A 27,273-nucleotide genomic window follows, 5' to 3' on the forward strand; every position below is an offset into this window, starting at 1 on the left:
ATGAGTATACAAGCATATCATATATTTTTTTATAATAATTAAGAATAAATTCTTACATCACGAGTTATAAAATAAATACATTTATTGCCTTAAATTAAGTCCAAAAGTACTCTGTACAATTATTGTTAGCGATGTACAAACGAGAACAAGTAAAAATATCCAAAAAACAAAGAAGTAAAAAATAAAAAGGGACCCTCTATCGTGAAATTCAGTTAAGTTTCCACAATTCTCAGTGTGACAAATCTACGAACAACTTAACAAATTGTGTCATAATCACAACCAATAGTTTGCATCTTAATTTCATTTCTTATCAATATTAGACAAACTATTTTATATCATTGCTCTTCACTTACCCTAAAACAAGAACCATTCTTTACCTTACAATTATAATTACAATTAAATTAACACTATCTAAACGCTAGCGGGTGTTATGATCTGGACTGTTGTGCTTGTTATTCTCGAAATTGCTATGCCGTTCATAATCTCGAGTGTCGTGAAACCACAGGCGGACTGCGCGGAACAATACTAACTACAGTGCCGTCGGGAAGTCGAACCGTCAGGCAGGCCAGCCGTCGGGTGGTCGAGCCGTCGGACGGTCGGGCCGTCAGTGTGTCGAGCGGCTACAACCCGGTGCGGCTTTACATCGCGCCAACTGCTTTATTGCTTTACAAACAAAGAGACATCAATCGAAGGCCACTGTGACGTTCACAATGTGCGACTACTAGCCTAGCATATTAATAAGTCCTATGACGTTAAAAATGTTATGATTTCTGTTATATTGGCATTATTATAAAGAAACTGTAGACAGCAATAAATTAAAATAGATATAGTTTAAAAATATCACGAAATTAAATTCACGTGGCAAATAATATGGCATCAGATTTTAAGTACTTTTAAATATTAAAAGTAAAGACTATTCGAACTAACCACTGTGCAGTCCGAAGCATATTATTGGAGTATAATTTTGTATACTCCTTATTGTATTGTAATATTTAAGAGTCTATTAAAAGGTATTGGAAGACAGAAAAAACATTGCTATCAGATCAAAAGTAATAAAAAAGTCCTAACATTAGACTGGTACATTAATTTCAAGTTACACTGGCCATCAGCCAAAACAATAATGATAAACCAATTTCACTAAATAGGATTTAATTAATCTAAAACTAAGACGGACAAATCGTTTATAATAATGTACTTGTGTAATGTTCTCGTCTGTGGCCGGGGCGGCGTCGCTCGCGGCCGGCACAGGCTCGGGCTCCGTTAATTTCAAATTGACTAGATATCTGTGTGCATAGGAATCGTACGTAAAAATAGCTAAGTAAAGGAACCGATACACTGAAATTCTGGCATATGTCTCTGTAAAAAAATTGCCCTTAAACTAATTTATTGCCATAAGCAAATCAATTACGTCTAACTGTACTTTAATTCACGTAGAGTACACAATAACACGTCTAAATTTTGTACAATTTGTACAAACGCATCCGCTTTCACTAACATAAAAAATGATGCTCAGTCAAGAAACCTACGATAGTAACCTAACCTGAAAATTAGTACGCTAGTAAACATAAGGGGTGGCAGCTTCTAAAACTTCACAATATCGAACGAATGTCAAGTATGCGGACTAACGAAAATCACTAACAAAATATTTGATCTCTCGTTTCACTGGCGTATAATTAATTAAGTACATGGGCGTCGACGCGGGGCACGTAGGGCACGTGGGGCACGTGGGGCACGTGGGGCACGCCGGGCACGCGGGGACAGTCCGGGGAGCGGGCGGGGGGCGCGCGCGGGCGTCAGGACACGAGCGGGCCGGGCCGGGCCGGCTGCCATCACTTGGACGGCTGGTACGGCGGGTAGCCCTGGTGCTGCGCGCGGCTGCCCGTCGCGTACAGCTGCTGCTGGAAGTTGTGGAACTGCGCCGCGTAGTTGGGGTCGGCCGTCGACTGCATGGCGAACCCCTGGCCCTTGAAGCCGGGCCCGGGGCCGGCCATGGACGGCGGCAGCGGCTGCGCGGCGCCCATGCGCACGGCGGGGCCCATGGGCCCCTTGCCGCCGCGGAAGCCGGCGCACATGGCGGCCGGCGCGGGCCCCGGCGCCCCGAACTCGGGCATCTTGGGGGGCGAGCCGAAGCCGGCCGGGTAGGGCGCCATGCGCAGCATGCCGGGCCCGCGCATGACGCCCCGCATGCCGTCCACGTCGAGCCCGCGCGCGCCCGGGAAGTACTGCACGCCGCCCTTGCCCTCCATCTGCATGGGGCTGGTGACGCGCTGCAGGAACTCCAGGCTGGGCGGCCCGCGCGGGCCCGAGTTGCACGCCATCTGCGGCCGCGTGGGTAGGTACTGGATCGTGTTCGGCGCGCTCGCCTTCACCTGAAATATTCTTTGTTTCAACTTCGGGATGGTGTTAGAATATACGCCTTCTCTTTTCAAGCGTACTTCGATGTAAGAGAATATAAACTAGAAATAAAATTCTATAAAAAAACTGATTGAAATAGAAAATTTTATACGTAGACATAAGACAATGGGATAGAATAATCATAGTTACCTGTACTTCACAAATAAAAATAACTTGTACCTAAAGAAATAAAATAAATAAACATCTGTAAATACATAAATATAATATATTTGTATATTAAAAACATTCTTAAACCGAAATAATAAAATTCAATGTGTACTGATCGAAACCCCTGGCCATCGCAAGGCGAGGCAGACAGTTATAACTTTATTGTCGCCAACTTAAAGATTGGATAAAAGCAAATGCCTTAAATTCAGATTTTAGATTTATGTGCCATGTAAAAAAGGTTATAATTTAACAGGCATATATATTAAAATAAATTTTAACTAAAACAAAATCTTTTAAAATTCAAACAAGTGATAAAAGTGACTTCAAACAATTAAAAGCGCCTAAAGCATAATACAGTAGCACAGAGGAACGTGGAGTCTATGGGATGAGACTATCCTATATCTTAGGACAAGCTGACGAACTGAAGCAGTGAGCAACAAGCAACAACATTAACTTCACTATCAGTATAAAGACTATAAATAAAGAAAATAAAAAGCATAATCAAATCACCTGCACGTTGGCGCCGTTGAAGGGCGGCATCTTGGCAGCATTGGGCATGCGCGCGGCCATCATGCCGTCTCCGGGCATGCCGCCCATGCCGCCCATGGCGCCCGCGCCCATCTTCGGGCTGAGGTTGATGTCCGGCGGGAAGTCGCCGCCGCCCATCATGCCTTCCATGGGTCCGCCCATTCCTGGGCCTCCCATATTGTCCATGTGGCATCCTGATACGAATACCATTATGTTAACATTATAATTAATTTCTATTATTATTACTACTACAGATAATACTAGTTTGATATTAGAATTTCTTGCCGCGACAGGGTAACCACCAACACATTATTGAATTAATATCACTACTAATTCATAATTCTCTCATCTTGGACCTCCCTCAAAAATGTATAAAAGGTATGGTTCTGATTTGTCAGTATCCAGTTTCCTTGCAAACACATTCGAGGGTGTCCCGGTAAAGGCTTACAAGTGCAGTGAACATCCTTATTGAAATAGACGCTGCTGAAGATTCGAATTTGTATGCGCCAAAAAATTAACGAAGCCGCAACGTCCCAATTTCAATATTGACAAGACAATAGTAGGTCAGTTTTAATTGGAATGTTGTTAATTTCTCATTAAATCTGTAAAATGTAGGCTATGTTCTTGTGGCAATTCTAATTTGTTCTGAGGTATTTCTAGTTACTAAAGATGCAGAATACTTTTTTATAAAATTAAACTTAAATTAAAATTAATTTGGTATTTTATGACCGGTGGAAGCGACTACCCTAATTTCTGGAAATCAAGATGCGAGTCCACATCATCAACAGTCGCAATAACAAAAATCAGCTCACCCAAATCATTGATCATCATGTGGGGGTGCGAGTGGGGGTGCATGGCGTGGTGGTGCGGGAGGTGGTGGGGCGCGGGCGCGAAGGGCCCGCAGGGCGGCGGCCCCGCGGGCCCCGCGGGCCCCGCGCCGGGCGCGCCGCTCGTCAGCTGCTGCGACATCTGCGCCAGCGACGAGATCGGGTCGAACGACGCCGCGCCGCCGCCCAGCGGGCCTCCGGGGCCCTGGTTCGGGTTGATGGGGATGTTGTCGGGCCGGCTCATACTGCACGCGCTCGGGAACGGGCCCGGCAGGCTCGTGCTGTTCGGGCCGCCCGATAACGTCGTCTAAAACGATATCATTACAATTAGTATGCTATACCAGTATTCTAGTGGACCACCCGGTTATAGCTCTTGAACTGCAGTAGCCGTAACAATATACCTTGTTTCTGACCCAAAACAATTTTATAAGATATATTCTATTATAAGTGAAATAGGGTTGCAAAATTATAGGGTATAAGGTATACTATTAGTCACGAGGTCACATGAAGAAAAATAAATACCCTTTTTAAAATCCTCATACATATTTCTTTTAGAGGTACTACTTATTTTATTATATACCAAATCAGCATTCACTTTTTTAGGTTTTTAAGAAGAAATTCTTCATTAGAACAATCGGGATTTTAGGATATATGGCAAACAATTTTCTACGGCAATTAGACGCGCAAGATAAGCAAGAATTGTAGATACTTTCTTAAGTGTTTCATGCGTCCATAGGATACGGTAACCGTATACCAGCACATGGACGGGACAGCACATTTGCAACCATCGTAGTATAAAAAATTAAAGGAAAAGACATCTGCCATGTCTTTTCCTTTAATTTTTTATATACATTCCCGTCCCGTCTTCGAACGGATGCATTACAAATCTTTGAATTTCTCGGCTTGTTCTATACTATAATACGCTTGTATTATACATATAAATCTTCCTCTTGAATCACTCTATCTGTTGCTTTAATCGGCATTAAAAACTGTTACATAATTTAAAAGATATAAGTGAACAGACAGCGGCGGCGAATGTTTTATATGTAAAGATTTCTGCTTACCTCACTACTAGCTGACATATTGTCCTCTATACTTCCACTGGCCGTTGTAGGCGCCGTACTCGACGCCACACTGCAACTACTCTTGACACTGCCAGCGCACGAGGAAGCGGAGGAGGCGGGCGCGTAAGGTCCCTGGTTGAGGTTCGAGTCCCGCTGTGGCGTTTTTGACGCACTTTCTTGACTCGACCGATTCGATGACGGACTCGGTCGTGATTTTTCGTCTATAAAAAATATTGATAATAAAAATGTTATTACATTCGTTATTTTACTTATGATATATTCTGCAGAAATATTGCACTTTATTTTATCTGAAAAAGGGATTTTGGACAATTCTACGGGGAAAAAAATGTTTTGCTCTTATATATTATATATTATCAAAGATAATATACTCGACGAAAATATGTGTTTCTCCATTCCATTCTTTCCATTCTTCAACCTTACCTTGAGGGTACACAGAGAATCTTACTTATATTATCAATATAGAAGTTTGTGATGTTGACAGATAAATGAATGGAAGAATCTTTGTTACTCTTTCATACAAAAACTACTGAATTGATTTTAATGAAACTTTACAACAATATATCTTATACATTAGAATAACACATAGGCTATAAAATAAATATAATGCGGGTGAAACCGCGAGTATAGCTGGTATTAAATAAACAATAGTTCATAATTAACTTGATTTTCGGAAAATGGTTTCACTATAGCACGTAATTATTCCATGTTCCGTGAAAATTGTCTAAATATTTCTTACCTTGGGCACATTTGGTGGGCGCGGCGGAGGTGGGTGTCTGTGGATTATTGAACCCGGGACTCTGCTCGAGTGAGAACCTCCCCGTGCGTTGCTCAGCTAGCGACGAGTGTGGCTCTGGCGTACCGGGCATCATGCTGAAACCAACACTTGTACTACATTTTCTTTATACATGATTAGCAAGAGGTTATCATTAAATACATGTCATATTGTTTTTCTTATTGCATTTATTCTATGTGTACAATAAAGAATTTATAATTAATATTGTTTTTATATATATATAACTAGCTGCATCCGCGACTTCGTCCGAGTGGAATTTAACTTCATTTTTCTAAAATAAAAGTACAGTAGCCTAAGTTACTCCTTATTACATTAGCTACCTGCCAATAAAAGTCCTGTCAAAATCGGTACAACTTGGGCCAAATAGACAGAAAGACAAAAATTGTAAAAAATGTTATTTTGGTGTCTGTACCGTATTTATATTATTTTATATTCATATGCATGTAGTAAAAAACGGTTATTTCAATATTACAAACAGACACTCCAATTTTATTTATATGTATACTTGTGTATATGTTGGTGAAATTTTGACATTATAGTATTAGATAAAGGAATCATATGAAATATCTTACCCGGCTGGTGATTTTTGATTAGAACTCGACTGGGGCGTTTGTCCCCCGCTGTTGGATGGCGGCCCGTTGTCTTTTAACGATGTGTTTGGTTGTTTCTGTATCGTTAACTCTTGACCTGTCACAAGAGAAATATGTATACCATAAACACCGAGAAACGAAGCGTCAAACCGACGATGTAGAATGAAGGAACGAATTAGCCATAGAGTATGAAGATACGTAAGTTAGCACATTTTCACCAACCACCACCAAAATAAGAGTATAGAAACAGCACAAAGACCCTTTGCACAAAACAGAATACAAGAAATTAAAACATAAATATGTAAACTTCGACACAAAAACTACTGATAATAATAAAATTGAATATAATACTCACACACACATGCATGCATCTATGTACAATAGAATACTTAAACAGGAACTAAAAATGTTTTGTGTGAACAAATTACTTTTAGAAGTCCAATTTGAATGGTTTTGTACTTGAATTTAAATAATAATGAATCTGTAGCCGATATGTAAACCGATGATGAGCTCATATTTTTTATACATATAATACTACCAAATGTCATTACCATATGAGTACAAAATTTGTCAGTAAACTAAAAATCACATTTAAAATACGAACACGATACTTTTAAATTCATTATCACCGTACGAGTTCACTTTATAATAATACTTATAATTACATATCAGCTACATGAAGTAATTTGAAGACAAATGGTCAACAAAAAATATCTATTGTGTGGCCATCTTGCAGCGTTTACTATTTGACTGTAAGCATAATAACATTTGAAGGCTTAATTTGAATCGAACACAGAAGAAATTATAGTTTAACATTAAAGCTGAGGTTACAAAACAGTAGTTTCAGATACATGCGACAATTTTCAAGTTAACAGAACTAACAATTAGTTAATGTATTGAAAGTTATTATTAGGTGCGATTGAAATCCTTTATTTAGCCCTACACACAAGTATAGACGTGTTGAAACGAAAACGAACAGAATGTAGTCCCAGCCTAATGTCCATAATTATTTCTGTCGTCAATTTAAGCCAATTTACCTTCAAACTGATTGAGGTAGGATATTTGCTGTGGGGACGGCACGGGCATCAAACTGGGTTCCTTCCCGTGTGACCCGCCCTGTTGATTCTTCTGCTGTTGCGCCGCCAAACATTGTAGTGTTCGGACAAATACGCCATCGTCCAACTTCTCTAGTATTTCTTTTGATGCCAATGTTTTGGATTCAATATTTCGACAATTTTATCATTGTCAAGCCATATTTGTTTCGTAAACGTTTGGTGTCGAGTCCAGTTTTAGGGTCCGCAGTATTTTTAGATATTTTCGTTGTTATTCATCACACGGTGGGATTTCAAGCGTCAAGCGTTTTGCGAGAGGGAGGGGGGAAAACAAAAAATACGCATTACAACTACAGAAAAAAAAACAAAATTTAGAAACTTAAAAAAATTGCACATCATACCATTTGCATTTGGTAAGATATGTGTAGAAAATAAAAAGAAATAAAATCTCGTGGTTGGGAAAATGTCTAACACGTAAACACAGCATGCTCAGCTACTTCTATGGCTTCTAATGTCCTAGTGAAATGTTTAAACATGCGATATTCTTCTCTGATATTCGACTTACCCAATAAGGCCATTATTTTATAATTAAACAATTAAGAGTGTTAAAAGGACGGTTTTGTACAATAGCTTATAAAAAACTGAATACTCAAACAGTTATCTAAATTACTACTACTACTACTTCTTAAAGAGGAAACACTTCAATATTTGTTTGTAATAAATGATGAACTGAGAAACAACATACCAAGCGATTTGGAATATTTATAGAAAGTAACATTAGTACCAAGTAACATGGGTTGTATTTCATTTTCAAAAGTATTAGAGATTCCAACAACAACTGCACCTGTGCGAATACGCAAGTATTCGTATAAAGTTCATGTATCTGAGCTTAGAGATAGTACGACATAGTATGGCAGTTGAAACAAAGTAATATATATAACATACATATTATTTACGGATAAAGATATAGATTCTGATTATGTCGTTCGGGTACAGTAGTTCTAATAACAGTAGATTAATATCTCCTGTTACGGAACGGACCCATGCCTTGCAGTGGAAAATTTCTCCTATAAGGTGGAGTTCATATCTTTCGTTAAACTACTAAATGAGTAGGTACATTATTTATGGTTCTCGATTAGAAATTCTATTCTATTGTTTAGAGATTCAATACACTGATGAACAGAACGTAAAAAAAAACATAAAAAACCGTCCTTCTAAATAAGTAAATACTACAGTACTGGGTACGGCACGGTAGTGAAATTAGCGAATGGAATTAATAAGGCAATTGTCTCACCGACGACGTGTAGCGAAAAACAAATTTAAATAACTGAGATTTCACTCTATCATGTATACGATATTTTATTACGAATGCACTATATTCACTCCGAAGAAAATATCGGGATGAATTAGAGATAATTATTGAGAAAAACGGAACAATAAGGTTATTAAATTCAAAGTTATAAAAAATATAACGTATACATTACTCGAATTTCTGTTACATCTAATATAATAAATAATCCTCAGTCGTATATACGCCGGAGTGAGACAAGTGCCTAAGATAAGGTAGTGTATAGAAAGCGTTGATGTTGCTTGCAAACTTACCCGGCGCGTCTTGTTTAGGCGGTGGCTTGCAATGCGCGGGCGACGACAAGGCTGAAGGTGCGCGGGAGGGTTCTGCAGACATTGGTAGTTGCACACCACCATGACCAGGGGATGCTGTCGCTGTACAAACAAATAAACATTAGCTGCCTTTCCGTCACGCGGGAAAGCCAGCACGCATAATCGTGGGAATTGCATTTAACTTAATTTGTTCTTTCGCGCGTATTTCATTCATGTCATTTCAATTTCTGTTAAATCTTTAATTTTCTATTAAAGACACGTTTAAGATTTATAGTTTATTAATAACTCTATAATTATGTATTTAGTCCATAGTTACATGCCCACCATTACGTTTGATAATTAATTTTTAAAAAGCCGCTAAAGGACGCACGATTGAAGAACACGGAAAAACAAGCAGTTACCGCGGAGGATGTTTAGGAATAGTTATCTTTGAGCGAATGAGCGATGATGGTCTTAGTCATCCTATTTCATTCACAACAACTATAACTATTATTTACTTGTATGTTAGGTACATCAATCATTCTGATTCTTCTACGAAAATAGTACCTATGAGTTATTTAGAATTTTATTAGCAATATATATTGTACATGAAATACAGTAAGTAAAGTTCTCTGCTCTGGATACCTCAGTATCACCTTTTACAGAGGCTAAGCAGCTTGCTTTGATACTGATGATTATAGAGGTTGTAGGGGCGGTAAAATATCAGTCCTAGGTATGATAATGCATAAATACCATGGTACCACGGACGGTACGCTTGTTTGCCATACTAATTACATAAAAAAAGTAACCACAAACCTATAGGTACTGAGGCGGATCTGTGTAACGGTGAGGCGCCGTATGGTGGTGGCGGTAAACAACCGCCTCGTTCTGAGCATGGAGATTTCACTTGTGTACCTAAAACAATATGACCCATTTTTTCTATTACTAGGTATTGACATTTACCGCTGTTTAACCAGCGATAAATTTCAATTATAAATATCAATAAATAATATAGTCCATATGTTATTCTCATGCATAAGCTACATTACTATAAAGTTTCATCAAAATCCGTTCAGTAGTTTTTACGTAGAAACATCCATACTTTACAAACTGTTGCGTTTATAATATTATTATAAAGATACATCTTAATTATATTTATTTTATCCCCATATTCAGAATATAAGGCAAGGCAAATTTCAGGCAAGAAGAATGGGGTAACAAATTTACATGTTTAAGACTTTTTGTAAATATACTAAAAGGCACATAAATACAATGTCAAATGTATAACTAATTAAGTAACAAAAAATCAAACTAGTTAATACAAGCATACCCGCGTTATAAATTAGGTTCTTAAAAAGCCTAATTTTGAATTTATTCTATTTATCTATACTGCTTAATTGTTAATTTAAAATTGAATTTGTATTTTTGTAAACATGTACAAGCAAATTTGAAAAGAGTAAAAGCTGAGTTTCTTATCAGTTCTTCTTAGCTTGAATGCTTTCCGAACTGACGATAGTTTTTGACATATCAGCCTGTAATAGACCTACATAAATAAAGATATTTTAATTTGATTTGAAAGTGGCTACAGCCAATTTACCAGTATTTAGTACATTAATCTGTGAAAATTTTATCATAATTAGTTTTGAAATTTAACGCTATCACTTAAAAAGATACACACATAAAGGGTAAGATAAAACCAAAGACTAAATTATATTTTACCCTCATTTAGGTGTATAAAAATAGATAACAACTAATTCTTAAACCTACAGAGTAAAATTTTATCACAATCGTTTCAGTAGGAGTGAACAAACATTGTGACATTTATATGTTAAGATTATCATATCATTATTTATACTTACTTAATTCAGTATCCATGGACTTGGGGTCGTCGAAGAACTGGTGGTGCAACTTCTGCCAATCGAAATCGGCGCCGGCCGCCGGGCTTTTGGGGCTTCGTAGGCCTGGCCCCGCTCGCCCCGCCCCGCCCGGTCCCAGGCCGCCCGGGCCCAGGCCGCCCGGGCCCATCCCGCCCGGGCCTAACCCGCCGGGGTCGCCGGGGCCCATCTGCAAACAAATCTAGTTGTAAACATGTAATAATGACGAAACTATCAATTTTATGACTGTAATTATTTATGTACTTGACCAGTTTCGATGTATCAGGTTTTAATATATTTAAAGCATATACTTAAAGATATGGAAGACAAGTAAGCTATACATTTCGTATAGGAATTCCATGTTCTGTAGTGGAAGTTATTGGATTATTAAAATCTGTGGGTAATCGTCTTATGTAGGCGCGATCTAACAAAATTTTATCATGAGTTCTACCGAAATGATACAACGTCAATATTTATCAATTATGAATAATCGATCGACTTACATTTCGACCACGTCCATACTCATCGCACATAGGACCATTCGGCAATGGGTGATGGTCACCGCATTCACCATGCACCATCCCGCCCATCATACCGTCCATCATTATACCACCTGTAACAAATAAATTGATGAATTTACATTAAAATATATCGAAATTCCGATTTTATCCAGGTTGAACAATATATAGTCTAAATATTCATATGAAATAATGCACCCATCCAATGTTAAAAATGTTTTCATATAGCTGCAGTTGTTCTGGATATTATCTTCCATATAAACACAAATTAACAATTTCTCTCATTCACTGTGTACTCACCATTCATTGCGTTAATATTAGGCCCTGGCATCATTCTAGGTCCCATATGTGGTCCGCCCATCATACACGGTTTAGGCCCTCCCATTCCGCCCATGGGGTTAGGCATACGCTGCAAATTTAAAACAATATGAGTAAACTTATATAATATATCATATATATTTATACCTGCAATATGATTTTCAGACAACTTACCCCCATAGGACCACCACAACCTCGTCCCATGTGCATGTCAGTACACATACCACCCTTCATGTCTGGACCTCCACAAGCTCCTCGAATTCCTTTCATTCCACAAGGTCCTAGAGGCCCCATAGGTCCATTCGGCCCCATTCCTGGCATCATTGGACCATTCGGTCCCATCATTCCATTAGGCCCCATAGATCCATGTCCACCCATTCCCATGCCGCCTGGACCACCCATGCCTCCCATCGGGCCGCCCATGGGTCCATTTGGTCCCATGGGTCCACCGGGGCCCATAGGTCCAGGTCCCATCGGTCCGTTTGGTCCTAACGGGCCAGCCATACTGCAGCTCGGGCCCGAGTTCATGCTGTTTGGCATCGATACCATTGGTCCATTAGGCCCGGAGCCCATAGGTCCATTTGGGCCCATACCGGACATAGGCGGGAAAGGCATATTCATGTTGCCCGCCGAGTTAGGGGGGTTTACTTCATTGGGGGGTTGTGTGCCGTCACCGGGGCCTTGATTAGCGCCACTACCGCTCTCCGGGAAGAGCATCTGCTGCATCTTACGAATTGTCGCTAGCTGTTCCTCACGATGCGCACGCTGCTGTGGCGTTAAGTTTTCATCTGGAATCTTAACACCTATGAAAACATACATTAAAATATATAATTACACATATAATTTCAACTAAATTTGTTTAATTTTTACTACTAAATTTCGAATTTCCAGTGCTACTATCGGTCTTTAACAATTAAGTCTGTAATGAATAATGCGCAGTTAAGACGGATTTAGTATCAGATGTTATGTTATTTAGGTAAGTTTTTAGTTGTCATTCCAAATGTTTGTTCCAAATATTACATGAGCAACATTAGACAACATTGTCGGACATGTTTTGGTAGATAGAAACGAGGGATACAGTTACCTTTAGGCCCCTGTTGGCAGGGTGCGTCTGTGGGCGGCGCATCCTGCGGCGGCGCGTCGCCGGGCTCCGAGCACGGGGGCAGGGCTCCGCCGCCGCCGCCGCCGCCGTTGGCCATGCCGTTCGACATTACAGAGGGGTTTTTCTGCGAAATATCAATTACATACAGACTAGAGAATTCACATTGTGTATTATGTACTAAAGTGGGTACTTTGTAAAAAAGAGTCAATAGATGTCATTCTGGCCAGTGTGATGTGTGCTTCGAAAAATACGTGTTTTAGTGAGTATATAATATTAAGTAATATAACCATAAAGACCCTCTTCCTTAATCGAGTTGTAAAACGAGTACTAAAAATTTGCTAAATTCATTTTAATAACATAAACGAATAAAAAAGAGTTATTCTCCCTATGACAATTGCATATTTAAATTCTAATATAAGTGCTAAGGTCACTGAATCGCCATTTCGATAACATTTATAACTTTAAGCTCTCATATTTGAATTTCAATTCATAAAAATAATAAAAATACTTACGGTGTCCCAGGGCATTTCACCATCAGCACCGATGCCGTCCATGACACCACAGGACGGGGTGCCCCCTGGAAACCCATCCATAGGCCCCATCCCCGGACCCATCTGGCCCATGGGACCGGGGCCTCCTTTCATCATCATCATTTGGTTTCCGGGCCCACCCATTCTATTAGGGCCCATCATATTAGGCCCCATGTGTCCCATACCACCATGTCCCATAGGTCCCATATTAGGACCCATGGGTCCGCCCATCATGTGCCCCATTTGATTGGGCCCTCCCATCATGTTAGGACCACCACGCATACCCGCTCTTTTTGCCATGGCCATATTATTAAGCCATTGTGCTGGACTTTGTTTGTTAAATTGGCCCATTTTCAGAGGGTGTTTCTGTAAATATATCCAAAATATGAATTAATATAGTCAAGGGGCAAACTGTCAATAACTTTCTTAGAATGTTACAAAAATCCTTGCAATCATGCATCTTGTAACTAGCCTTAGGAAATGAACATTTTAGCAGTGGATGGTAATCGAAATTAATGCTGGCAATAAATATTTGTCATACCTCCAGATACTTCTTAGTGCCTGGTTGGGCGCAATGATACGCTATTATGGAGTGATGCTGCCCAGATATTACTGCCTCGGCGCCCTTATTCGCCAGTAGCGTTGAGAAAACGAAGATCTGGCTTTGCTGCTGGGATAAAAAGATGATTTTAGCACATCTTCTCTCAGTATAATAATTACAATATCAGTATGCGAACATTATGCTCAAATACTCATAATAGTCACTAAGATACACATTTCTATTCCATGTAGTTTAAAAAACATTGAATGTATAAAACGAATTTATTTTTAAATTTAATTTAAAAACAATTAATAAATAATATTCTCGTTCGAATCAGAAATGAGGAGATCCGCAGAAGAACCAGAGTGACCGACATAGCCCGAGGAATTGCGACACTGAAGTGCCAATGGGCAGGGCACATAGCTCGTAGGACAGATGGCCGTTGGGGCAATAAAGTCCTCGAGTGGCGACCACGGACCGGAAGACGCAGCGAAGGGAGGCCTCCAGCAAGGTGGACCGACGATCTGGTCAAGATCGCTGGAAGGCATTGGATGCGAGCAGTGCAGGACCGATCGTCGTGGAGATCTTTGGGGGAGGGCTATGTCCAGCAGTGGACGTCTTCCGGGCTGCGATGATGATGATGATGATTCTCGTAAGAGAGAGAGAGCTTCATGTAAAAATCATGAAACCATCTATGCTATTGACAGACTATGTTAGTCCCGGTTTCATATGCACTATGACTAAAAAGAGAGACCGAATGCTAATAATGGAGTACACATTAAATCAATTTAACAGTGACTACTATAAGATTTGAGCAGAAAATCAACTCTATTCGCCAATGTTACCTCCATGCTGCCCGCCTGTTTGCTGATGACATTGGATGGAAGAGTCTGCGCCTCACTGGCGGACATTGGCCCCATGGATACGCCTGGCCCCATTGGACCCCCACCGCCCCCCATGCGACATGACCCCATGCTCTCTGGCCCTACGTTCGGGTTTCGGCAATTTTGGTTTCCATCCTAACAGTCAAAAAACAATATTTAGTTGCCTTACAGTTTATGCTATCAGTTTAATAATTGCAAGGTTTATTTTCGATTGAGCCACATAAGAAATCTAACTGCAGACATGTTTGTAGCGAGAATCAGAAAAGATATACTGCAGGCATATTGCTTGGTTTTATTTTATTTGTGAACTATTATTATTTCACCGATTAACTTATTAAAGTATAAATACTAAATATTTGTACATTTATAAATCAATCCGAAGAATCACGATTTTTTTATCAAGGGGTCATGATGTAAAATTAATAATTTAATGCATGCATAGGCTTTAAAAATGATTATTTTTCAATAATTTTCAAATATTACACTGTTGTGCTATTTCATGAACAATGCCATCCAATTCACATAACAATCCAAGCATTCTCAAGATATTTTTCAGATTCTTCATTTGAAAATGCCATGCATTTAATTATATTACAATATATAATTACCTGTACATTGGGTGCAGATCCACGTAGACCGGTCTGAGGATCCAATATGTCATTTGAATCTGATGAAAGGCGTTCTGACTTCAATGAGCCAGGACCACCTAAGTCGCACGATGGTGATTTTGTGGGGTCGCCTGAATGAGGAACTGACATTAAATTACATTTTAAGTATGAAAATAAAAAACTTAAATTAACTAAAAATTAAAGTTATGGTAATGTTTCATAACTAATACGTAAAATAGTGACGAGATCGATTTATAATGAACGCGTTCAAAGATTATTATTATATTTTGCTTTCATGTACCTAAGGGTATTAGTATAATAAAAGTAAAACAAATTTATGTATACAACTAAAACGCGAACTGTGAGCTGCGATCTTTATGTTATATGGATCGAGAACGCTTATCATCAGGCGGGCCATATGATTCATATATATATAATTTTAATTTACAATAAATTGTTTGTCGTTACACATATTTTTTTACCAAAACGCACAGAAAGCATTTATTCAACATAACGACAACAAATGAATACTTTTTATCCACTGTCGAAAACTAAGTTATGGTGCAGAGATTCTATAGGCGATGGACCTACTTTCCATCAAGTGGACACGTTCCTTGTATCTCCAGTCACATCTCTTTCCTCTCTTACAATACAAAGCGGTACCTAGTGTCTGTAACACATTATTTATAAAGTATCAAGGTTGTAGAGCGCGCAAGAAATCAATTTCCGTACGCAAGTACCTTTTAGATAAACATCATTTTTCACTTATTTTTAATGGTTTTCGTTTAGTAACACCATGCTATTTGGGGCAGTTATGTTATAAATATAGAGGTTCTAAAACTGTTTGGATGTTTATTACTGTGTACCATACCATAACAACCCATTAACGCCCGACTGTAGACTAGAGGTCTTTTCCCATATGACGAGCAAAATTTTCACTGGCCAATAGTAACTATTATAGTTTTGTATGAAAATGAGTGAAATGAAATTAGTTTATTTGCAGAAAACAGAGTGGCCATATAACCAAGTCATCTTACTTACTGATCATACATTGAACTTTTTACTCAATTCACCTAAAACGGCCGAAATAATCGGGATGAAATTTGGCACATACATAGACATACAAACACTCACATAGAACTACTTACGTACTTACATATACATATACTTACGCATCCAATGTACATAATTGAAGGGTAGTATGGAGGGGAAATTACAGAATACGAAGACATACGTTACTCGTCATAAACGCCAACGCATATGGGTTAATGAATTCGTCCAAGTGGTGCACACGGCAGCGCTAACATTTTACGCTGGAAGGCGGGCTACGAAGCACCAATGAAGGATGACATGAGCAAATGGTCAGATGAGTTAGCCCATAGTGGCAAATTCACCAAGATTGTATCATGATTCCAGGGGAAAACGGGTGGAGGACTACATCACATGGTAAATTGGTAACACTAACTAACTAAACTAACTGGACTAATAACCCCATTATTACCAAAGATCCCCTTCCCCTCGCATGAGGAATCAGATTTTTTTATTCATGATGCCCGTAATGTTGTTTACGTCAAGAGCCAACAATTGCTACTTTCCATCAGGTAAATCACAAGTTTGTCATTGACACACTGATCAATAAATAATCATATGATGTCAGGAATACAACTTACCATCGCTATCCATGAGGCCGTCAATTTCAGTCTTGATCCCGTCAACTGCCAACTCTGCAGCTGAATCGTCACCACCAGACTGGCTGTGGGGTTCCATTTTGACTCTGTGCTCGTCTGGCTCCTTCTTCAGCGCTGCCGGGGTCGGGAGCGACGCTGAAGGTGGACGAGATCCATGACCTGTACGATATTAATTTTATTTTCTTTATTTATTTAAATTTTATTGAATTTTGTAGGCTTAATGCTATTAACATTCTCTACCAGCCAACTTTTCGGGAGTGCTTTGATACTCGAAGGCGGTTTAGTTTATTAAATAAAATTATATAAGATATTAAATAGGTATAAATATAAAAGTATACATATGTATTTTGTGTTGTTAAATGTCGCAATTTCAAGTAAAAGCATGATCTTAATTTCGCTAGATTTTCTTTTCTTTTTGCTATTTAAGTAACCTTTATGGTACTAAGATTAGTGTGTATAAATGCACAAGCAAAGTTTCCTAAAAACTATTTATTAACTTCGGTAACATAAGATACCACGTGTAAAACTGTTTTTTTTTTATATATTTTACGTTTACGTTTTTATTAATATATTCATGTATACAAATGTTTATATCGTGCGAGAATTGAACCCGCGACCATAGATAATGAGACTGTACGCTAAACCGCTAGACCACCGAGACAAACTGGTCTAACTAATGCCGCATTACGTATTTTAGTATTGGACAGAAAATATTTGCTGTGGCATTATGTTTTTTATTTACTTCCTGTAAAAGTTTACAGTTGCTTAAGCATATAGTGACATCTCTATTAGATCCTTCCATCGTAATCAGACAACATGTATATGTTTACTATGCATATATTATAATTTATTTTTCGAAAATAAAAGTATGTGTATAATCAATTATAATTATCACATTCTTTTCTTTTCCTTAGTTTTATGTATTTTACATAATTATTTCATTCTATTTTTAAACTATCTTAATCAATCGTTTCCTTCGTATACCTACATAGATGCCCCAAATATGGGCTGTATTTGGGATATTCATTCACAAAATTCGTTGTATCATTTTCTTAGCATTGATTCATTCTCTTTTGAAACATTAAATTAAATAAAACATTTAAAAATAGAATCATATTTATTATGAAGACTAAGTAGGTATATTAGTATCTCTGTCTTTTCTTCAAGCGCTATAAATAAAATAACGTCACGCAAGAACAAACGCGCCAATAGTCCGTTATAATTAACTGTAGAAAAGTTAATACTAGTTTCTTTGAAATTATTGGTAATAATAATAAATGAGATGAATAGATTACATGCATCGCTGGTACATGCAGTTTTGCTTTCACCAATATTGTGTTGTGAATATATGACTATTGTCTATGATCTATAACTAAATGTTCACTGCGGCTTTTCCTGCGCGCAATCCTTTGTCTTAGTCCACATTATGCGATACATCTCACAAACCCATTTCAGATATTAAATTTTTTTGTGCTTTTCTTGCAAACTGTTTTTCTCATTTGAAAGAAAGTATGAAAACACTGTAATACTTAAAATATATTTGTATATGTGTACAAAGATTTCCTTCCGAAATTTGAGTAACAAACAGATTTTATTCTCTTTTTTTTAAGATACACCCTAAATATTTTTATTTTTAAGTAAACATATTTATTTCAAAAGGTTGTTTACAATTAAGTTGTTGTGAGTAGTTACTAGATGGCACTGTTATATTCTAATGTCTTGATACGTTTCTTATTATTTGGAGGTGATATCCATATCTAAACCAATACAAATATTTATATTTATTATGTATGTAATGTTTGTATTATGTGAGAATTATAACCAGGACCATCAGTTTTATCAGTTTTCATGGTGATATATCATTAGTATTATGTATGATAATCACTACTGAAACAAGTTCTATGCTCACCAGGTTCTGTAGGATCGTTGGGTTCGTCCTTGAGGCGGGCGCCTCCGCCCTTCTCCTTCTCCTTGATCATACCCCTGCGTGCCTTCGCCAACTTGACTATATTATAAAAAACATTGTGTTAATATATTGAAGTAATGAATCATCCAAATAATGAGTAGCATATTAAAGCCATCCTGATGCTGGTAGTGTTCACCTACATATCAGATTATATCCTAAATAATAAGCTTATTGTAGCCCAGCCATCTTAAGCTTATTGTAGGCTAAAAATTATTGGGCTTTATTATTGTTTTTCTTTTCTCTTTCCATCTGCCATCAGTCTTATGGCTATAATCATTTTATTGTATTTTTTTTATGTAAAGGGGGCGGCAAACTGAGAAATTTAAAATAAAAATATTATATCTAAACTAACAATTATTATAGAACTAAACATAATAAAAATGTTTTAATTTAATCAGGCATTGATTTATAATTATAAAAAAGTTATGTAACTCAGTAATTTACCATAAAAATAACATGACAGTGATCCCAAAAAACATATAACTAATAACAGAAATTACTAAAATACTGTTTACTTTTACAATATCATAAAATATTTTTTTATAAAAATTTTAAAGTCATAATAAGTATATAATAATTACATAGTAATCATATCAAATTAAAAAAATATATACATTTATAAGACTATTGAACATATATTTCGATCATTGGGTATCAAACAGTCAATAGATATTGTTAAGTGCATATAATTATTATTTAATATGTTTTACCAAAAAGTTTATTGATACAATATTCATATTTAATCCATAATTAAGACTTATAAAATATACATATCCTCTTCTCTATTTTATTAATTTTTAAACCAATAATAATTATTTACTTTTTTATTCCTTTACAGTAAGTACAATAAATTAACAATGTATAACCTCATCTCATCAGTAAATGTATGCTAGACTTTTATATTGATATCATTGTGGTAATAAACATATGCCATTAATTTTTTATAATCATTACTCAAAGACTCTTGAATTCTTCGAGTCATACAAAAACTGTGTTTTAAATTTCTAATGCTTATTCATCTCATAAGCATTGTTATGGTAGTGATAAGAAATTAATCCTTTTGCATATAATATGACCTGTTATTCTATGCTATACTGATAATGTCTGTTGAATTTTATATTCCATTTAAAAGATGAGGTCATGATTCACATGACCATTTTCACTATATAGTGTATTTTAGATTTCCCGCCATGTAAAAACAAGATAGACTACTTTTTTTAAAACCATAATGATTTAACTGTAAATTTATGTAAAATATAAAATAGTATCATTGTTCATATTGAATGTATTTATAATTTTCAGTGTTTTACTAAATTTTTGTGTGGTCATGAAACTGTTGTATTATAAATTACTCATATTCAAGCACAATTATTTGCATTGTGTTGAATGCATTTGCTATTACAGACAGACATATGTGGTGAGTCCAAATCTTTTCATTTACCTTAGTATGTATATTCCAGAGTTATAAAAACATGGTAGAAAGTAAAATTAATATCATCACTTTATTTTTAAGCTGTACAAAATATTATATATTTTTACACAAAAAATATAAGTTCATAAATTGATCAGATATAATATTATTTATGATTGATGTGTTCATTTTTACTATAAATATCTAAATAAAAATATAACTCATAATATACAGTTATCATTAGTTGTAAACAGACCTCAGAATGTGTTGAAGTTAAATTATCACATGAATTACAATTAAGTCAATCATGTTTTCAAAACTGGCTAAGGTTATGACATGTACATTAATATAATTATTGTACTTAATTTAAATTCATATTACTTGCAAACAACATTTGATGTTGTAATATACAATATAACAAGCTAAATATAATTTTCTGTTAGTTGTTTGTATATGTTTGTTGTTTTCATTAGCCTAACCAAATATGGATTACTAAACCTATTTCTATTTAATATGGACACAATATTATTGTATACATACAAAACATATTGACGCGTTTTCGTCACGACCACAATTATTGGCACATGTCCCGCAAATCCAAACGGCACTTCATTACAAGAATGTCATTATAGTATACCAAATGATCGAGAGATTATTATAAATAGAGACATGAAAAAAACCTTGATCCTCGTTGGGACGCTGGTCAGCGTAGTAACCCCGCCGTGGTGATCAATCGTCACAATCCCTGATCGTATCCAGATATTTAATTAAAACGAGAATACGCCGTGAAACCCCATAAAAATTCCTGGCTTATTCTCCATACATAAACAATGAGATAGGTCGGGTGTAGACGGGTGCGAGCACACGAAGCGCACGTTTACTATGGCCGATTTATCGCTTGGGGAATACTGTTTAGCTAAAAACACGCCGCCGGAGAAAGCGTCTAACATTATTTTATATCATTCGTGTGATCTAATTAAGGTATAACGATGGGTATGCAGTAAGAAACAAAAAATCGGGATCGCTGACATTTTTGTTTATGGTACATCGACGAGATCCAGAATCCACAAATAGCGAATAAACGTACACGATTACCGCCTCCCGACGGATTCACTTGCACTTGATAACACAATACACTGCGTTTTTTCACATTTATGTTAGTTTCATCGTCAAAATATAACTGATTTATTTAATTTCTATTCTTTCCATCAGCATTAACACAAATCACCACGCACACACAACACAACATACAGATACAGATACATAAAATATGTGCACACACACGGAAAACTATAGTGATGTGAAAATGTCTCTTGTTTAATTTTACTTAATCGATTAAATTTTTTTTCGATTTGGTAATCAAGATGTTGTTGCAATTTAAAATAAATATTATATCATTAAACAGAAATGAATTGGTGGCTACGTATCAAGCATTACAGTCTGAGATTATAATATTTTTTTTATAATAACATGAATTTGCGTCTCTGTTTCTGTCGAAATAACAAATTTGATAGTCGATTACGAATACGATACAATCGATGTTGATCGTCATTAGATAGTATAAGATATTTATTACACTATATTTCGTACGACGACTTTGGAGCAATACAGTGAACACAATATATTATTGTAAATTCGTAATTGTAGTTAATTTTGAGATAATAGAGAAATAATATTTTAAAATGGTAAAATTCTTACGTATGCATAATATTTAAAACGTCTTTAGGTTTTCACATTAAAATCAAAAAGTTCATAAGTTTATGTAATGAAAATGTTAGTCAGTACATTTTCATTACATAAATAGTAATCTTTGTTATTTCTAATAGTCAACTTTGGAAATGCAATTCAAACCGTACATGTTATGTAACACTCACAAAAATTATTAGTATATAATGAAGCCATTATATACTAATAATTTTTGTGATACCATTTATACAAAGTTACAAATTAAATTAAATAATATTAAAATTTATAATTTATAATTGTAAGTTAAATGTAACCGTATCATTAAAAAAATATACGTCGGTACGCAGTTTAAAAGGAATCACTACTATTACTAATATGATTGCTATGAAATAATATTTATATAGTTTTATATATTAAACAGTTATTAAAAGCTATACAAAATAAAATCTATCTCTCATGGACACGTAAGAGATCAATTTTAATGCTGGTTTTGGTTACTTTGTTCATGTTTTCATTAATGTTCGCAATAATGGATTTCTATTAGGCATTTTATGTGCTCTATTTATTTATATTGTACATATTCTTCAGAAATATTACGTCCTATAATTTTGATAATGTAATGTTGTCATATTATGGTTTAATGAGTATAAGGGTGTACACAGTAAAATTTCACATAAATAATCGATAAAATATTACTGCTCGAATATAATATATATTATAGTATCAGCATAAACGGTTCCGTTAAATATATCTGAAATGAAATTTGAAGCTTTAAGTATAGTATATCTTAGTTCTTGTTGCCCATAGACTGGTATTGTAGTTTCCATTGCGTAAAAATGTATAACGTCGTAGTAAAGTATAAACATCTTGTCTATGACTGATTTACGGTGAAGGGAGGAGGGACGATTCGCTTCGTTGTCGCCCAAATTAATAATTTCCTATTTGTGATACCATATTCATGTAGGGATTGAAATAAATAACATTATTTAGTGCTTGATTTGAGTATAAGTGTGAATTGCAAACCTTACTTACCTCTTTATTGCTACCGATTACATTCCGACCGCTCCCTGCGTCAGTCGACAAGTATTTTTCATGCCTGTTTGTACTACTTACTCAGATACGGGCCGTAATAGTAAAAGCTGTTGGAAAGTGCATTCGTACGGGAAATTGTTAGTGTAAAAAACTATCCCACGCTCCATATAATTACGAGCGTTATGAGGTGATTGTGAGGCTGTGCATTTTGCAAGATTGTAGCCATTTTCGGTGAGTACTCAGTTTTCCACAGTCTTATTTACGTGTCGAATATTCAATTTCTAAGTACATACCACATGGATTACCTGAATACAATATAGCTTGTAAGTTAATAATACATCGCACTTTAATTCAATAATTTTCAATTTGTCGTATTTCTTATTGACTACATGGTACTTGATTCAAATACCATAAATTAAATTTCGGAAATTCTCTTTTATTTATATTGGAACTTATGCTTGTTTTAAATTTCAAATTTATTAATAAATGCAAAAAGATGAGTTTAAAATTGAAACTTATTGACATAGAATTAAGTATATTATTTAAATTTGCATATGTGACATAGATTTCAGCTAAATAGATTAAAATCTACACAGTATTAGTGGCTGTTTTGGCATGTGAATGCCCTATTCATGAATAGTGTACAACAATTTATAATGCAACTTCCTCATTTATGAGGTGTGGGCATATGAATATACCAAGCATCATAATTTGCTGTTTTGGGGCTTACTCATATAGCAGATAAGCAAGTTTAGCAAAAATAGTCACAAAAATGGCATTATAATGGAACTTTATTTTAAATATATCTATTAAAATACAAGCTGTATTTCATATTTAGCAACTGCAATTGTTAAATATTGTAACATTATTTAAAAAAATGTAATTCAGCATTTGCTCTTGTGTTTTGGTATACAATCTGTCATCATATCATAGTAATAGAACTAGGAGTGTATTATATGGACACAAATTTTATCATGTTAGAGTTCACTCCTGTTTTGTATTTTTTTGTATTAATGATCAAGAAACCTTTTAGGTTTCTTGATCATTAATTCAAAAAAATATTCATAGTTCTAGTGCAATATTGAATTGTTATACTCATCATGTTTGATGAAAAGTATACAAGAAAAATACATAATAAGATTATAAATGGAAAATTGACAGTCCGTCTGTTTGTTATCTTATTATATTCTACAACTTAAAGCAGAACAGACGTATAAAACAAATTTAATGTGAAGATATTTATCATACATTCCTGTGGGTTATGAATTATAGTTGTAAGATTGCGGATCTAACATTAACAGTCTATAAAATTGTATTCTTTAATTAAAATGCTTATGTTAATTTACCCTCCATTTTGCGATTGAATGAGAATACAATGTGTCATTACTAATATTTATAGAAATAGAAATAATCTTTATTCAAATAAACCCAATAACAGTACTTTTGCATAGTCATATTTTTTATTCCACCATTCATTTGGACCGCAGACTCATCACAAGAAGATTGAACAAGAAACTTGTGTGTTGCTCTTTTGAATAAATGTTAATTTAAATAAATAATTTCACAGTAACAAGTAAGAGGCATGCAGTAATCCAAAATAGTGCAATCAGATAGTATTTATTGTCAGTGCCTTGACTTTTAAGTTTTTTCTACAAAAACATTAATATTGGTTAATATTAAATTGAAGAGTTTCTTCAATTTTTACAAAGGAAGTATTTTATTTGTCATTTGAATCTTATTTATATGCAGCATATCTTAAGAAATAATGATGAGAAATTGTAAAAAATATGAACTAAGTACTGGTATTACTACCAATTTCCTACTTAGGGGATATTGACTTGTAGACTTAGGGGCCCTTTAGATTTCTTATATATTATTTTTAATGTCTATGTTATGACTGTTTTGATGATTCACCAACATCTTATATAATTTCTGTGCATAATAATAATAATCTAAGGACAATTCACACACTGCCATCTAGATTTAAGTTATCCTAGCTAAAGCTTGTGTTATGGGTACTAGATAACTGATAGAAATACATGGGTATATTTATTTCATAAATATGTACATATTATACATAGAAAACACCCAGATCAATACAAACAATAATACCCTTGAAAACAAATGTTTCTGCCCTGCAAGGAAATAAACATGCCACCTCGGAAGCAAGGTGGTGTTCTGAACCACTAGATCCTGAAGGCCTACAGTTATTAGCACAGCATAAACATTACTAGCAGTTTTCTATTTTTTTTTAATTGTAAATAATGGACATATCATTTAAATCTGTAAACAAGATAAGGACTAAAAATAAAAAGCTATATAAGCTGCTTGGTGAGGTAATTGTGCCTAATGTACCATTTTATATCATTGTAAATTTTTATATAATTTTTTTTGTTCTTTTATTTTATTATTGTCCCTTTCATAATACACATCTTTACCAACCAAGTCCTTAAAGTAGCCTAAATTGCGAACATTGCAAAATAATATACAAAAAGTTTTATACCACAAATCTTAACTGGTTTTTATTATACTTATTCTCTACAACTGTGTGTGTGTACTTGTGTATGTGTGTGTACAGTCACTGAAAACAATAAGCTTCTTTCACATGTTAATATTTTTACTATTTATAACACATTCACAGCCAACAGGCTTTTTCATAAAATAATAATAAAAAAAAATATGTACAGATGTGATTGTTTAATTTACTTTGATGCATTTTTGGAAATAGCAAGTTAAAGTAGGTACTCAGTGTCAGTCACTGGTGACGGACATAGCCCCATTGGAGTTTTCCAGTATCAATCACCCATGACTGACAAGGTGGTCAATGTGTTAATACATTCTGTATTATAATAACCCTGCACAATCCACACAGCACCATCTAGTCCCAAGCTATGCTTGCATTATGGTACTAAACAATTTTTTGTATATACATTGTTTTGTAAATACATGCATACTGTACATAGGAAATATCCAGCGCGGGGGGAAGGGGATTGTTAGTAATGTGGATTGATAACCCCATTGCTAGCAATGTACCATGTCAGGTCGACCTCCACGCGGTTCCCCTGGAAACCATCGTGTTAAATTCCTGGTGAATTTGCACGATGGGCTAACTGACCTGACCTCATGCTCATCCTATCATCCTCCACTGGTGCCCCGCCAGCGTAAACCGTTAGCGCAGGCGGGTGCACCATTCCATTACCAACCCTAAAAAAAAAATATCCAGCGCGTTACAAACAATCATACTCATGAATACAAATGTTTGTACTGTGCAAGGAATTGAACCTGAACATTGGAAGTAAACTCTGTTCCACACAACAGTTAGTTATTAAGTTTTCGTCATAGGTACATGTGTTAGTAGGTACCTGTTCACATTTACTGCCTTATCATTTTATAAGACTTGTGTAAATATACTATACCAACAAACAGACATTCATAAACATATGATAAGCTTCTTTTAATTCTGTCACATACTAAATACGATGTTTGTATTGTTACGAAGTACTAGGGTGATGGGGGGGGGGGGGATTAAGTAAAGTAAAAAGAAAGCGTGGGGTGATAGGGCGAACATGAAGGTAGTTCATATCATTATATTCAGTTCATAATCTTGACAGTTCAATGGGAAACCATGTAGATGTCGCCCTTATTGGTACATTGATGAGAGTGGAAGCACCAGTCCCCATTACTAATAATACTGCCAGAAGAAGGCAGCAGTTGCAGCAGCATTGTACTTTTCAAACAGTGGACGAATTTCTTAAATACGTATAGTAATAAATTTCGGAGTTTACTTTGCTTATAACAAAATCATATTCTAGATGTATAGTAATATTAGTATGGATAAATAATATACTCGTAATATGCATCTGGGAGATTTTCAATGAAATGAAATGATTATTTGAAATTATTTTAACACTAGAGAAAGTATCATTGTTTATGTGTATTTAAATGTTAAAATTTTCCCATGTTTTTGTTGTTAATTGTGTATACATTTGATGTGAACAATACTATTTCATTCTATCATTGACGGTTTGGGAAAGTTTTGTAAACCACATATTACATTGTTTTCTATTCCAATTTCATAT

The 27,273-nt window shown here is 35.6% G+C and overlaps 2 protein-coding genes across 8 annotated transcripts in view; one reads left to right on the forward strand and one right to left on the reverse strand.

The window, feature by feature from the left end:
• Window positions 1–7: 7 nt before the first annotated feature.
• Window positions 8–21,737, reverse strand: LOC131851458 (collagen alpha-1(I) chain-like). 7 transcript variants are annotated; one of them, XM_059201971.1, is made up of 21 exons: window positions 21,566–21,737; window positions 19,009–19,104; window positions 17,082–17,258; window positions 15,412–15,554; window positions 14,765–14,938; window positions 13,920–14,048; window positions 13,361–13,744; window positions 12,831–12,972; window positions 11,921–12,549; window positions 11,729–11,837; window positions 11,414–11,523; window positions 10,896–11,100; window positions 9,853–9,951; window positions 9,040–9,159; window positions 7,423–7,581; window positions 6,368–6,482; window positions 5,739–5,872; window positions 4,982–5,202; window positions 3,903–4,224; window positions 3,073–3,284; window positions 8–2,369 (listed from the first exon to the last, which is right to left on the reverse strand). In XM_059201971.1, the coding sequence occupies exons 2-21, from the start codon at window positions 19,076–19,078 to the stop codon at window positions 1,830–1,832; spliced, it is 4,194 nt and encodes a 1,397-aa protein (XP_059057954.1). In that variant the 5' UTR covers window positions 19,079–19,104; window positions 21,566–21,737; the 3' UTR covers window positions 8–1,829. The 7 variants fall into 7 exon arrangements, with proteins under 7 accessions (XP_059057954.1, XP_059057975.1, XP_059057968.1 ...); XM_059201992.1 differs by having other exon boundaries at window positions 13,920–14,045; window positions 15,412–15,542; window positions 21,564–21,737; XM_059201985.1 differs by having other exon boundaries at window positions 15,412–15,542; window positions 21,564–21,737.
• Window positions 21,738–23,049: 1,312 nt separating this feature from the next.
• Window positions 23,050–27,273, forward strand: part of LOC131851432 (catenin delta-2) — a 41,792-nt gene continuing 37,568 nt past the window's right edge. Inside the window, exon 1 of the mRNA XM_059201934.1 lies at window positions 23,050–23,425. The gene's annotated coding sequence lies outside the window, so the exon portion shown is untranslated. The remainder of the gene's footprint in view (window positions 23,426–27,273) is intronic.

Source organism: Achroia grisella, unplaced genomic scaffold (genome assembly GCF_030625045.1).
Source record: "Achroia grisella isolate CSIRO2021 unplaced genomic scaffold, CSIRO_AGI_Agris_v1 utg1174, whole genome shotgun sequence".
In the NCBI taxonomy this organism is placed as follows: domain Eukaryota; kingdom Metazoa; phylum Arthropoda; class Insecta; order Lepidoptera; family Pyralidae; genus Achroia; species Achroia grisella.